This window comes from Pseudonaja textilis, chromosome 3 (assembly GCF_049901715.1).
Source record: "Pseudonaja textilis isolate UNSWEBS1 chromosome 3, rPseTex1.2, whole genome shotgun sequence".
Classification (NCBI taxonomy): domain Eukaryota; kingdom Metazoa; phylum Chordata; class Lepidosauria; order Squamata; family Elapidae; genus Pseudonaja; species Pseudonaja textilis.
The window spans coordinates 10,848,878-10,864,124 of NC_141992.1; the positions used below are offsets into that span (position 1 = coordinate 10,848,878).

Sequence of the window (15,247 nt, forward strand, 5' to 3'; positions counted from 1 at the left end):
CAGTGGTCACCAACCAGTGGGCCAGGGACCACTGGTGATTCGTGAAATTTTTTTGGTGGTCCAGAGAGAAATGTCACCTCCCAAAGTAATTAATCCAGGCTGCGTGGGAACACAAGGCTGTGCCGCCCACATGGCCCACATGAACACAAGGCTTGCATCGCTTGCATTGAGAATAACAAGAGGTAGTGAGGGGAGGGGAGAAAGGGGGGGAACTTGCCCCAATTGCCCCACGCGCCTCACCTGGCCACCGGGCTGCTTCTTTTCTCATTTTTTCTTTTGGTTGCATGCAAGGAAAGCAGCAAAAGTCTTTCTTTCTCTCCCCCAAACTCCACCAGAAATGAGTCTTTGGGACCCTGCAAGGCATCCTGCTCCAAGAGGCTGTGGCAGTGCGACAAGTCTCACAAAGATTCATTTCTGGTGGAATTTGAGGGAGAGAAAGAAAGGGTTCTGCTACTTCTGTTGCTTTCCTTGCATGAAGCCAAAAGTCTCTCTCTTTCTCTCTCTCCCCCCCCTGAGAACAGAGCTGGAGATCCTGTGATCCCAAACAAAGAATGATCGCTAGGTAGAAAAACGGGGTGGGGAATTTTCCTACAGACTTTTTTGGGGGATTTTCTCAGGATCTCTAGTCCGTGGGATTTAAAATTATGAGTTTGGTGGTCCCTAAGGTCCAAAAGGTTGGCAACCCCTGGACTAGAGGACCTCCAAGGTCCCTTCCAGCTCTACGATTGTATGCGTCTGATAGATTACTTACTTTTTGTCTTGAATGTAGCCCTCTATTCTGTGAAGCTCTTTACCGAACAGCCCACATGGTTTAAAATTAAGAATACATTTATCTCCAGTACTATAAAAACAAAAGGAAAAAGGTTATATAATGCTAAGATAGCAAAATAAAAGCTTCTCCCCATTCAGCATTTGCATCATATTAATTTTTAATTTATTTTTATTTGAATCCTGCCTTTATTACTTTTACAAATAAACTCCAGACAGCGAACATATCCAACCAAGCTCTCTCCTATTTTCCCCATAACAACAACCCTGTGAGATGGATCGGGGCTGACAGAGAACATCTGATCCAAAATCACAGAGCTGGCTTTCATGGCTAAGGAAGGTCTAGAACTCTCAGTCTCCCGTTCTCTAGCCTGGTGCCTCAACCCTTAGACCAAACTGGCTCTCTGTTTGTCTGGCTTTCTCATAATGTTGCTATATCACTGTGCTTTAATGACCATAATCACCCATGGGCAATTTTACTGTTGTTTGGGCCAATTCTTCCAGGGAATTGGGGGTGGGGGTGGGGAATAGACCAGCAGACATGTACAAGGCCATCCTCACACCTAGATGGATGCCCCAACACTGTGGTCACTTCATAATGACAAAGAACAGCAGAATTTAAATTGTCTATGGAGCTTCTCAGTCACCCAGGTCATGATTGTCCCAAAGGCACCTTTTCAAGAGGCAACTGGACTTTCTGGTTTTCTTCGAAGAAGCTTCTTGGATGAGAAGCAAAATGTATTCAAAGAAAAACAAAGAAAGTCCAGTTGCCTCTTGAAAAAGCACCTTTGGGACATAACTTAAACTGGTTTCTTTGAACAGGTATTTCAACCCCATTGAATTAAAAAAAAAAAAACACTGCAGCCTACACTAGTAGCTCTTTTTATTGTACTATTGTTTGCACCCCGCTTCCAAACAACTTACTGAAGTTGAGAAGCTTTAAAATGTCTATAGAAAGGACGGTTTCAGGAAAACTCCAACAGTAGCAGAGATTTCTCACATCTTCTACCCCAGGTAGTTATAAAGAAATGTAACATTTCTTTCAGGCAGGCTCATCTTTTCCCACACAAACAGAAGAGAGATATTAAAAATCCGCACAAACAAATCTTTATCCTGAACTGTTTCTGCCAATAGGCAAAACCATGTAGACACACTGATGGTTACACCTAGAAATGGTACACATTACATTTGGCAGGTTTTAGAGCACGCAGTGTGATATAAATGAAAATTTACCTGTGATTTATAATTTCTACAGTTCCATACTGTTCTATCCAGAGCTTGCCAATAATTACATTATGTACACAACAGGTAGGGTTAGTCCAAGTGTAAGCTTCGCGGTGTCTATAAGTGAAGAAGAAAAGGCTGATCAGATGCTTGGAAAATAAAATGAAAGAGGAAAAAGAAGTATTTGAAACAACTGTAATCTATCCATTCCAACTCACTAATGTACACTTGCTTTTTGCACTGCATGCTTGAGACTGGAGTGTCTACAATGTGCATGCAAATAGTGCTACAGAGAATATTAAAAGGAAAATGAACAGATTTGTTTTTATTTTTCCTAATGACACTGCAAAAGAGATTGAAAACCTGGTTACAGGTTGTAGTCCTTGACTTACAGTCATGCATTTTAATGACCATTCAAAGTTACAACAGACAGAAAAAAGTGACTTATGGCCATTTTTCACCCTTACGACTGTTGCAGTGTGCCAGGGTCACCATTTGTAACCTTCCCAGCTGGCTTCCAACAAATAAAGTCAACGGGGGAAGACAGATTTGCTTAACGACTGTGTGATTTGCTTAACAATTATGGCAGAAATGGTCGTAAAGTGGGGTAAAACTAGCTTAATAACTGTCTCACTTAGCAACAGAAATATTGGGCTCACTTGTGGCCATAAACTGAGGATAGCCTGTACTGTCCCAGACCTTGAAGAAACATGATGATAAACTAAAAGAATCACTTATAGGCAAGGATCACTTGTTGAGATGGGTGACTACAAATTGATCAAATAAATATATAAGATTTGATTTTGTTTGGTGTTTTGCTTTGCAAATTTCTATGGATATTTTTTTTACTTTATTAATCATGATTTTAGTGATGTAAATTGCCTAGACTAACTAGACTTTCCCTAAATTTATGTAACAATAACATTTATTAAATAAAACTGAAAGCAAACTAGTTTTAAAATCAAAATATAAACATCAACAATGAAGCAACAACGAACAAGATGAAAATAATAAGTATCACTTAAAAACATTATATTTTAGTTGATTGGAGGGAAGGGTACCATATCATTTTCTTAAAATTACGTAATAATTTAAAAAGATTGTCGGGATTCTTAACAGCTTCACACTGTAGGCAGGTTGGGCTAAAGCAGTTAGATACAAACAGGAGATTTTACTGGAGCTTCCAAACCAAACTCTTACATTCCTAACAGCACCAACACCCTTGACATTTGTGAAGCTTACTCAAGATGGGATTTCAACAAACACAAAATCCTAGAATTGACAACATCCCCTTAATGTTTGGCAAAATATTTCCTTGTTCTACCAAAGAGAGAACATCAGTCACATCAAACAAAGCCTAAATCACATATTAAAAATGTTTCATTCTTTCTTTGTCCGCCTTGTATATCCCACATCAACCCTCAATCATAAATGTTTCTTCACTCGAATAAAAGACAAAGAAGCAAATTAACAAAAAAAAGTCACTTTAAGAGGACATGGGCATTAAAAAAAAGCCAGTCAAAGATTCCTTTATCATTGTGAATTGGGCCAATTCACTGAAATGTGGTGTTTTTAGGGGATCTTTGGTGCTCTCTGAACTTGGTTGTTTTCTTGCACATGTTTCGTTACCCAAACTAGGTCAGTGCTAGTAAAGAGTGTTGTTTGGTCTCAGCACCTCCAGATGAGCGTAAATTAACTCCAAAATTAACATCAAACCAACAATAAAGAAATAAACAATAGCAAAATTAACATCAAACCAACAATACCCCAATCAAGAAACTGCCAAAGAAGCCAGCAGTAAACAGCCCAACCAAAGAACCTCTAAGACTACCTCAGGGCAAGCCATTAGAAAATAAACTGAGAGCAAACCCCACTCCTTACTAGCATTGATGATGTTACCTAGTTGGGTCATGAAGTGTCTGCAAGAAAACAACCAAGCTCAGAGAGCACCAAGGACCCATCGTTTTAACCCTGAGCTACAAATATTCTCATTTATTGTGGAATTTTTGTCTGTCTCTTTTCATTGTGCAATTGTGGACTGGCTATATTATTGTCTTCCAAATTCACAATTGATGAACAAACAGTGGATGGCTTAGAATCTCTCTGCATGCTTGCTAATGTCCCAAAGGTCCTTTTTCAAGAGGCAACTGGACTGTCTTGTTTTTTTCTTTTGAAGATGTTTCACTTCTCATCCAAGAAGCTTCTTCAGCTCTGACAGGATGGTGGGGAATGGAAGGATTTCTATTCCTTGCAGACAGCTGGTAATCTGCATCCTGTTAGAGCAGGGGTATCAGACTCACGTCATCACAGTGGCGTCACGTGACATATCGGGACTTTTTTTCTCCTTTGCTAAACCAGGCGTGGCCAGCGTGTGGCCAGCGCCCATGGGCTGGGTTTGACAGCCCTGTTTCAGCAGGTCGTTGAAGCACTTGGAGGTTTATCTGCGTCGTCAGGCTCACCTTGGTTCCTGTAGTAATTCCACCCCCCTGGAAATCCATTCCTACTCCCATACCATTCAAAGGGGGTTCATCCCTATAAATTGTATAGCTAAAAGTCTGTATAGATTCTCAGTCATCCAGGTCACGGTTGTCCCAAAGGTGCTCTTTCAAGAGGCAACTGGACTTTCTTGTTTTGTTTTGTTTTTTCTTTTGAAGATATCTTCAAAAGAAAAAAAAGAAGAAGAAAAAGCCCAGTTGCCTTCTGAAAAAGCACCTTTGGGACAACCATGACCTGGATGACTGAGAATCTATACAGACTTTTATATGCTTGCTAATGGTTATAATATTATAACCTTTACCTTTCTCCCGCTGGAATAAATGCAGTCTAGATCAGAAAACCTTCCCTCACCAGGGTAATATACTACAGTCCTTCATCTTACCATTAAAATTCCCTGCTATGCTGGTGGTGAGTTATTATAGGCAATTTGAGCCTTAGAACTAAGAATATATGAAGATCCCTGTTTGGTTTAAGCCAAGGGACCATAATCCTATGATAGGCAGTAGCCAACCATTCATTTGCCTTCATTTGTGAGTAGCCAATCAATTCAGAAGCATGCAAACACACAAAAAACAAGTAGGGTAGCAAACAATCAATCAATCATATAATAATCTCTCTCACCTGTTGCTCCCTAACAAGTTATTTCAAAGACAGCAAACAGCAATCAAGGTCCCCCTAGCCCAGGCCTATCAAACTGGCGCCCCCCGGGCCGGATGCATCATGCGCAGGCCACGTCCACTCCAGCTCCGCAAAGGCAAAAACCATTGTGATACATCACGATACGTTATGTGATCCAATTTGGTACTTGTGCCCTAGCCCATTAAACTGCCAGTCCTCCAGGACTATATTTTTGGTTCCCTTTTGAAATCATGCAGATTTGTGCAGATCACATCTAATCTCTATAAATTCTAGTATAACTCTGTGTTGCAGGAAGAGATGAATCTCCATTGGCTATGAATCTCATTGCCTTGAGTTTGAAGGGATAATCCTGACTTTCTTTGGCACCAAAGAAAAATGCACGCATTGCAACAGCTTCGCTGCTAGCCATTCAGTAGTCACTTTGATTCCTGTTTTCCCCAATCATGCAAAGTAATCTGTTAGTCATCAAATTTATCAGTAAGCAAGTATAACCTGAATTTAGGCTCTATGACAGAGGTGGGGAATTATGGCCCCTTATTGTTTCTCACTCTGCTCCATGACACAACTTAAAGCATTCTATGTCCCCCATCCCCCCCCTCAAAGTTACACCTGTTGAGCAGAATAAAGCCAGCAAGTAAAATAGGTACCAATACTCTGGCTTATGGCTGTAATGGGACTTACACATTACAGTTGTAAGTCATGATGGGGGAGGTATGACCATTAGAACTTCAAATCCAGGTTGTAAGTAGCCCCTTCAGTAATTTTGTTGTAACTTTGAATGGTTCTTAAATGACCTAAATTGAGGACTGCTTGTATTGATGATATAGTGATGCAACTATACAGTAAAGCAATAGACCTTCCAAAATATATTATGGAAAGACACAGAGCAGGTGTATTAATGATAATTTGGCTCTCATCAACTCTTACAGCAATAGATTTCATTTTAAATAGACAGGCATTTATTAGCTAAAAATAAACTACTTAGTACATATAAACTAATAGCAGCTATATAAAGCATCATTCATCAATGGGATGCAGTGCACTGATGATTTTATCTAGTTTGGTAATGAAAAGTCTGTTTGAGAACCACCAGGATTAGAGACCACTAAAGAACCCACAGTTTAAACCTCAGCAACAAATATTCTCTGCTATCAATATTGATATTTTTGCACTATAATTTATATTAAATGTGCTTAATTCCATATTTGGGGTATCTGAGTTATAGAAACATTGAGTAATAGAAACTTAAGACATCATATGCAAACAAAATCCAGAAAAAGATCAACAAATGAAAATTTCTCAGTAGAGATAGCTATTAAAAGGAAATATCCAGACAAGAAAGAAGAGAGATACTTACTTTATCAGTTCCAATGTTATGGTTCCCCGGGGTTCTGCTTCTACGCTCTTCCCCCAAAATTTCAATTTAGGATAAATTGAGCCATGAAAAATGAAGTCCTGGTTTAAGCCTTCAGAGTAAAATGCGCTGATAGGTGGATGATGACTGACCTGTTCAGAAATTAACCTAAAACCTAAATCGTCCCTAGAAATAAGAAAAATTGATCATCATTATAATTCAGTTACTGAAAAGAAAAGTTTCAAAATCATTGTTGTGGTCGAACATTTGTCTATCAATTGTAACAGCTTCCTCATCTTCTTATTTGTTTCAATCCTATGTTGCCAATATCAACGATAATTACTGGCTTTGCTGCGCTGATGATGTTACCTAGTTTGGTAATGAAATGTCTGCAAGAAAAACAACTAAGACCAGAGATCATAAAGAACCTCATAGTTCAACCTTCAGCTTCAAATATTGTAATAGTAGAAATATGGCTGCACAGTGGTTAGAGTGCAGTACTTCAGACTGCCTGCAATTTGGCAGATCGAATCTCACCAGGCTCAAGGTTGACTTGATCCTTCCAAGATGGGTAAAATGAGGACCCAAATTGTTGGGAGCAATATGCTGACTCTGTAAACTGGTTAGAGGGGGCAGTAAAGCAATGTAAAGCAGTATACAAATCTAAATGCTAAGTGCTATTGCTTGTTCAGATTTAAAACCTTTTACAGTGGAACCTCGTGTTGTGACCATAATACGTTTCAGGATTTCGGCCGCAACCCGATTTGGTCGTGACCGGAAGCACAACCATCTGCGCATGCACGGACAAAACAAAAAACAGAACAAAAAAAATGGCACCAAAGGAGAAATTGGTGCAGAAAGGGAATCTTTCTGCACCAATTTTGTTCACCGCCCGATTTCTGAATCGTGACCCAATTAAAAAATTGGGTGGGTTTTTTGGTCGTCACCCGATTTGGTCGCGAACAGAAGCGTTCGCAAGCCCAAGGTTCCACTGTATTCCTAACCTGGTCTGCCAAAAAAGCGGCAGACTGAAATTTACACAATATTTACTTGCCATGATATGGCCATTCCAGCTAGGAATTCTACGAGGGACGATCTCAAAAAATCTGGAGAGCATCATTGTAGGATTAGCCTATGCCATTTTGACACAGGCAGGCATCTGGCTATTATCTTAAATATTTACATTCACAAAATCCAAACCGGAAGCATTATTTTGGGTCAGGAGCAGAGGACATATGTGGCACATTGCAAAAGTGAAATTAAGACTGTAGCCTCACCTGATTAATTCATATGTTTCTCCAAGGAGAGGGTTAAATGGTTTGCCTGTTCTCTCCCACTGAGAGGCGACAGCAGACACCGCAAAAGCAGCAACGGCCTGCAAGATGCATTATGGGTAAGAATTTTTCCCACAGAACAGAAAGTAACACAAATCGCATTCTTAATTAGTAATGTAACAACATAATTAAACATTATTGCTAATATTCAAATGCTCCTATCCAGTTTCCCCCAAGCATTGGGAGTGACCAGCACCCTAAAAATATTAATAACCCCGTGGGCACACTTAGTGCTACGTGATAGACACAATCACAAAATGATTACTGTGGGATGAGCATCTCCATTCATAAGAAAGCTGATTTAGGCAGATTCCTATTGCTACTTCCTCTAGAATAGCTCCTCCCTGAATGTCCTCCATTATTCCAACTTATATTTGATCTTTTTCAGAGCATGATTACTAGTATAGAGTCTCTCTCCCTCCCTCTCTCCCCCTCACACAAATCCCTACTTTTACAAGATTATTATATGATACTATGCAGTATAAACGAGGGGAAAGCTTAATGCAAGAAAGCCATACAAATATGAAAAAATCTTACCTGCATTCTTTCTAGAGGGTTAGAATGACAGTTTGCTTTATTAATGAGGTATGTGTGCTCCATATATTCTGTTATTCGTTGAAGGAAGCTCAGGGGTTCATTGAAGGCAATGGGCATGGTAATTTTTGACAGCTCCTAAGTAGTAAGAAGGGGGAAAAATACAAAACTGTGATTCCACAAGCAAATTTTAAACAAGTCAATTAATAGACATCAGCCTCAGACATCTGCCTTACAGCTTCCTACTACTTAAACATCAGACAAACAAAACACAATGCGAAAGGATGTTATTTCGGTTGCCACAACACATTATGCTGCCATTTTTTTTTCAACATAAGAAGTCTTTGAACAGATAGCTATGCTGCGGTTTGGTTATTTTTACTTCTTAATCTATCCAATCTGCTCAACATGTGCACCTATCCGCTTTACACACATTATATTTCAAATATATTGTTTCACAGCCTCAGCAAATTTCAGATGGACTTCAACTCCCAGAATTCCCCAGCCAATCATGCCACTCTACTAAAGTCCAGCCATCTTAGCAATAGCACTTAGACGATATACTGCTTCACAGTGCTTACATCCATCCCTGTGGCACAATGGTTAGAATGCAGCATTGCAGGCTAATTCTGCCCACTGCCAGGAGTTTGATTCATCTTCCGTATGTATTTACCTGTATCTACATTACTGCGTCCATCTGGTTTATTGCCATCCATATGAGTTATTTCCACACTACATTTATCAAACATGCCAAGCAAACCATACTAGTATATCATAGCAACTTACCAATCCAATACATTTTTTTAAGATACTCCAGACACTGAAATCACTCCTAGTAAACATTGGGGCAGGTAAAGATGTTCTGCAGAAAGAATAAATCAATATATTAATAGTAGGATTCCCTAACTTTCCACTAAATATTATTCTGCAATGGTCACTACACAAAGCTATTTTCTGGATTTCTTCAATTGTACAGGTCAGGGATCAGCAACCGTAAACACTTAAAGAGACACAAAGGTCCTAATCGGAACCCCCCTGTTCAATTCTGGGGCCGACTGGATATTTGTTCCCGTTCCCCCCCGAATCTCCTCCTAGCACGGTGTCCTTTTTCCTCTACCTGTCCTAACCGAAAGCCCTATCAATTGTGGAGCCAACTGGCAACAAGGAGCCGCAGCAGTGGGATGAAAGAGCCACATGCGGCTCCAGAGCCATGGGTTGCTGACATGGGGTACAGGTGAACAGTTTTAAAGTGACAGGTACAAATATAAAACCACCTGTTGGGATATTTTCAGTAATTTTTCCAAGATTCTTCCGACACTTTCGGCTTTATCTTTGCAATATTATGGAAATATATGGGCATTATCCTGCCTCGAAGAATATGGCATGTGCAAACCTATGTGCACTTTTAAACATGATGATAGCAATTTCTAAAATTTGAAAATGTAAATATTATTTAGTACAAACTATTGATATGATGTGATTCATCTCCAAAAAAAGGGTAAGGTTTTTTTTTAAAAAAATAAAGCAAACCTTTAACAATAAGGTAAAATCACCTAATGAACTGAACTAGATTTCTATCAGTATACTTTTGAAATGAAAACTAAATGGGAGCAAATCTAACGTGACTCTTCCAACAAAGTCCAAATAAAACTTCAGCTTTAAAATTAAACATTCTTTTAGATTAATGTTTTTCAACCTTGGTTGGCAACTTTAAGATGGCTGGACTCAAACTCCCAGAATCCCCCGGCCAACATGGCTGGCTGGAGAATTCCAGGAGTTGCAGTCAATCATCTTACAGATGCCAAAGTTGACAGACACTGTTTTAGGTGATTCTGGAATGAAAAAAAAAACAACCCTCACACAATTAAGCAATTAAAATCAACACTTTTATTCATTTAATCCAACTAAAGATGAAGAACTTACAGTCTATCTCAGCGCTCGACTACTTCAAAACTTGTCGAATTCAGTATTCAACATGTTTTGAAGCAGGAATCTTCACCTGGCACTCGTCTTTCTCCCAGTAGTCAACATGTGAGGAAGAACTTACTGGTGTCGGCTGCCTCATGACCCGCTATTTCTTCCAGCAGAAATAGAAGTTTATGCAGTAAGTCTTGTGATTTTCTAGGTTCTGGTCAGTTTTAGAACTCGTCATGTCCTCCGGAACGAATTACCAACAGGTACTGAGGTACCACTGCATTTTTTAGTTTGTTTGTGGGACGTGATTCTCAAAGTGTAGCATTCTCACTTCCCATTTTGATGATGAATCAACCATTGGTGTTGAAAAACTATCTTGAGTTGCCCTCTGTTTCACTCATTATAGTTTATTGTAGTTTATGTATCATTCTAGTAATTGTTAAGTATTAAGAGAATTAAAAAGCAAAATAAAAATAGTTCTCCATATACAGGTATGAAGTCTACACACTGCTCACTCTCTCCTTAGTAAAAATCCCCAACCAAAGCAATTGTTTTACTAAATGTGAGGCCCTACTTGGTCAGTTTCAGAGAAAGCACCTGTGTTTCTTGATTCCGTTCTCTTGCACTGGCCCGTCGCCATTATGCTTTCCAGTCCTGTTACTCTGGTGGTCATCCACATCAACTTTGTGAACTGCTTCTGAAAATTCTCCTGAAGAATTATCGGAATCAAAGCCTGTGTAAAGAAAGTGAACCATACTGAAACATGTTTACGGGACCCTGGGGGTTGTCCTGTAAATAATACAGTAATGGAAAGCAGCAAGCATGAAATACAGTCCTTGTATGCATATGAACTGCAAGCATTAATGCCATAAACTGAATTTTCCGTGCTACTCCAATATGAAGAACCATACATTCCATTCTTTTGTGTTGATTACGCTTACTCCTTTAGGTGACTTCTTACGTAGACCATCTAATCTAGATAAGTTAGGCTCCTAGAATCAGTACGACAGTTTATACCAGATTTTTCCAAACTGGTCAACTTTTAAGATGCATGGACTTGAACTCTTTTGAATTCCCCAGCCTGTTCTCAAAGCAAGTGTGCACCATTCCCCAAATAGCATGCCGTTCTTCGCAATGCTTTGGCAGGCTTTTCAGGCCTTCTCGCGAGAAGGCCATGCCATGGGAAAGCAATTTGGAGAACAGCGCATGCTATTTGAATAGTGCAAGCAGCCTCGGGAAGATGTGGTATGGCCAGCAAGAGATAGCGACTGTCAGTTGGAGGGATGGCAGGCCAGAGGGCCAGCAAGCAGAGGGTGGCAGGCTGGCAGGGCAAGGTGGCAAGGACCGTAGGTTGAGCAGAGCACAGGACAGCAGAGCGAGTGGAGTCCAGGGAGGTGTGGGTTGACTGGGGTCTTGCACTGGTACTGAGTGGCCACGGTACAAAGCTTGAAGCAACTCTGGGCAGTGGTGATGCCATAGCTAAAGCAGAGGCCTGGGGACAGTGGTGGCCAGCTGAGATTGCTGAAGGCCTCTACTTCAGCCCCAGAGCTGCCATGGAGGAGTGCCACTGTGCACTGCAGCAAAAGGGCAGAGATGGGGATTGAAGCTCTCCTGCAGTTGTTAAGTTAAGGGGAGCTGCCAAATGCCCAAATCTTATTCACATGATTGCGGGGGATGCTGCAATAACGATTAACTTTAGGGACCAAGTAATTAAGTACCATTCATAACTTCAAACAGTTGCTTAACAAATAGTCATAACATGAGGAGTACCTGAACAAAATTATGGAAAAGGAGAAGTATTCAGGTAAAAAGTGGCACAGCCACAGTGTGGTTGTATAAGTATGGTTTTTTTTCTTTAACATTAGATTTTTTATCCCTCTTTTGTTTTATATATAACCCAAGGTGGCAAACTGTCTCCCCAGAATAACCACTCTCTGAGGGGGACTGGGCTGAAAGAGGGACTGGCCCAAAGTCACCCAATCAGCTTTCATGTGTAAGACAGGACTCAAACTCATATTCTGCTGGTGATTGGTCCAAAGATACCAGCTTTCATGACTAAGGTTGGACTGGAACTCATAGTCTCCTGGTGATTGGTCCAAAGTCATCCCCTTGGCTTTCATTCCTAAGGAATATCTAGAACTCAGTCTGCTGATTCCTAGGTCAAGCATGTTAAGTATGACACCAAATTACTTCCTTTATATAAATTGTTTTCTAGGCTAAACAGCTATGGTCCAGGGAGATCACTTTTTTTTGCCCCAAGAAACACAATGCATCACAACACAGGATGCTTGAATCATAGTAATGGCAACTGTCATTATTTTTCAAAGAGAATTCTGAGCTACGAAATTTGTGTGAGCCTCAGTGTCGCTTCTGTGAACTATCAGATCTCTGACTTAAGACTTCTGGTTTTGAAGTGGCTGCTAGTTGAGCAGGGCGGGGTGGTGGCTAAGAGATCTTTTGCCCACAGGCTCATTATCACACACCTAGACTACTGCGATGTGCTCTGTGTGGGACTGCTCTGAAGACTACCTGAAAGCTGCAGCTGATACAGCATGTAGCAGCCCATGTGCTGGCACTTTGCACTGACAGCACATTCTCCCTGTGGTTTGAGTCCAGCATGGAATCCCAACAGACATGTCGATGCAATTCAAAGTATTGTTTTGACTACAAAGCTGTACATCACTTGATGCGTGATTACCTGCAAAACTGGCTTCTCTTGTCACAACTATCCAGAGCATCACAATTGTCCTGGGGTAAAAAATGTAGGGACTTTTTCAGGCAGTCACCGAGAGTCAACAATGACTTGAAGGCAGCACACAAACAATAAATATACTACTGTAAATAAGTCGGCACAGTCCTTACTACGGTTTTGGGTAACATACCCACATTCCTCTTACTTTAGATTACAAGCTGTCTAGTAGAAAACGTCAATTTCATTTTCCAAAGCCTGAAAGGCAAACTAATATGTAAGGGAACTGGCTGGTGGTTCAATTGTGTCTGCCATATGGGTAATATCAGTTGAGAATGAAGGAGAAAAGTAAGCAAAGTCAGAGGCCATTTATCTCAGGTTAACAGCTTATGAATTATAGGTTGATGCTTACAGAGTTTTAAAAAGGAAAGAGGAGATTAGAAGTTGTCCATTTAATATTCATTTTCATTACAGGAATGAGGTATGGCTATATAACAAGGGCATGGAAGAAGAGACAGTCACCAACTTAAAACAGTCTTTTTAACTCTGGACAGGATGTAGTGAGATTTTAGTCAGTGCAGAAACTACTGTATTTTCTGGACTATAAGCCGCTACTTTTCCCCCACGCTTTGAACCCTGCGGCTTGTACAACAATGCGGCTTATCTATAGATTTTTCTTCGCTAACTGCCATCAGGGGGTACAAAAATGTGACAGACGCAAGAGATCAATGCAAAGAAGACAACGCTACCGGTAGTTTTTGGTGCACTCGATGCAAGCAGCACAACACGCACGAACACAAAATATTTTTCACACCCTCATCATGGAAAGTAAATGAAGAAAACTATATGATACAGCTTCTAGGTTGAAAGCAACCGATCTGTCTATCCAGGCAAGAAATAGAGCTGTTGCACGTAAGCTTGGAGTGAATGAATCAACGGTGAAACGTTGGAGATCTGACCGCATGCGAAGAGCATTCTTCTCTTTCTGTGTAATTATCTCATTTCACAAGTATATATCTGCAGCTTATAGTCTGGTGCGGCTAATATATGTAAAAATATTTTTTTCTCTTAAAATTTAGTAGGTGCGCTCTATAGTCCGGAAAATACAGTATGTCTAGTTGTAATCATAATACATCTAGAGCAGGGGTGTCAAACTCGATTTCATTGAAGGCCGCATCAGGATTGTATTTTACCTCGGAGGGCCAGAGTGGGAGTGCCCAGAGTGGGTGTGGTCAGCTTGACATCACTCGTGTCAGGGGTGCCTGGGGTAGCCCGAGCACCCTCTAACAGAGAAAACAGGCTCCTGAGCTCCGTTTTCGGCTGCAATGGCCTACTGTAAGTAACCCTCTGCCAATGAAAACAGAGCTCAAGAGGGCTGTGTGCAGCCCACCCAAGTTCTGTTTTTGGTGCAGAGACACCGCAGGCCAGTCTTTCGCCGTTTCCAGGGTGGCCCTGCGGCCCAGATCTAATCACCCTGCAGGCTGGATCTGGCCCCGGGCCTTGAGTTTGACACCCTGGATCTAGAGTAGCCTTTCCACCTATCAGGCCCAGGCCAAGGATGACGTACAACAATCCAGCCAAAGTTCAGTGCTTTATCTGCTTACACCACATCGACAGAATCTTACCAAATTAAACCTATGTAGACTATAGGTTATTCTATTACTCTACAGATTGATCAAAAATTAAGATGCCTGACAACTGGTCCATATTTATGATGGTTGCGGTGTCTCGGGGTCATGCGATCACCTTTTGCGACCTTCGGACAAGCAAAGTCACTGGGGAAGCCAGATTCACTTAACAACTAGGTTACTAACTTAACAACTATGGTGATTCACTTAAACAACTGTGGGAAAGAAATGTCTTACAATGGGGCAAAACTCACTTTAGAAATATCTCACTTAACAACAAAAATGTTAGGCTCAATTGTGGTTTATGTTGAGGACTACTTGTATTCTATAAACCTATGGAGTATATAGATAGATTACTCTAACCCTAACAAATATGTCCTAGGGGAAAAATACTATCCTAACTCTCCTCCTATGTCTCCAATCCAGCTCTGGCCTCTGTTTTCTCTTGTCTCACAATCCTCCATGGCAGGGGTCCCCAAACTTGGCAACTTTAAGACTTGTGGATTTCAACTCCCAGAATTCTGGGAGTTGAAGTCCACAAGTCTTAAGGCCAAGTTTGGAGGCCTCTGTTCCATGGAGTGTGCTACTTCTTTCCTGGGAAACTGACTCTTCACTATCACACCACCTCCACTTTCAGAGGCACAATCCATCACATGACCCTCAAGGA

The 15,247-nt window shown here is 40.8% G+C and overlaps 1 protein-coding gene across 5 annotated transcripts in view; it reads right to left on the reverse strand.

Annotated features, from left to right (window-relative positions):
- OSBPL2 (oxysterol binding protein like 2) overlaps window positions 1-15,247 on the reverse strand; it is a 60,189-nt gene that overhangs the window by 21,138 nt on the left and 23,804 nt on the right. For all 5 annotated transcript variants that reach the window (XM_026697408.2, XM_087928923.1, XM_087928924.1 and 2 more), the window contains 7 exons: window positions 10,861-10,996; window positions 9,136-9,211; window positions 8,353-8,487; window positions 7,759-7,856; window positions 6,485-6,667; window positions 2,002-2,109; window positions 752-841 (listed from right to left, as the gene is read on the reverse strand). In XM_026697408.2, coding sequence (XP_026553193.1) covers window positions 752-841; window positions 2,002-2,109; window positions 6,485-6,667; window positions 7,759-7,856; window positions 8,353-8,487; window positions 9,136-9,211; window positions 10,861-10,996 — 826 coding nt within the window. The remainder of the gene's footprint in view (window positions 1-751; window positions 842-2,001; window positions 2,110-6,484; window positions 6,668-7,758; window positions 7,857-8,352; window positions 8,488-9,135; window positions 9,212-10,860; window positions 10,997-15,247) is intronic.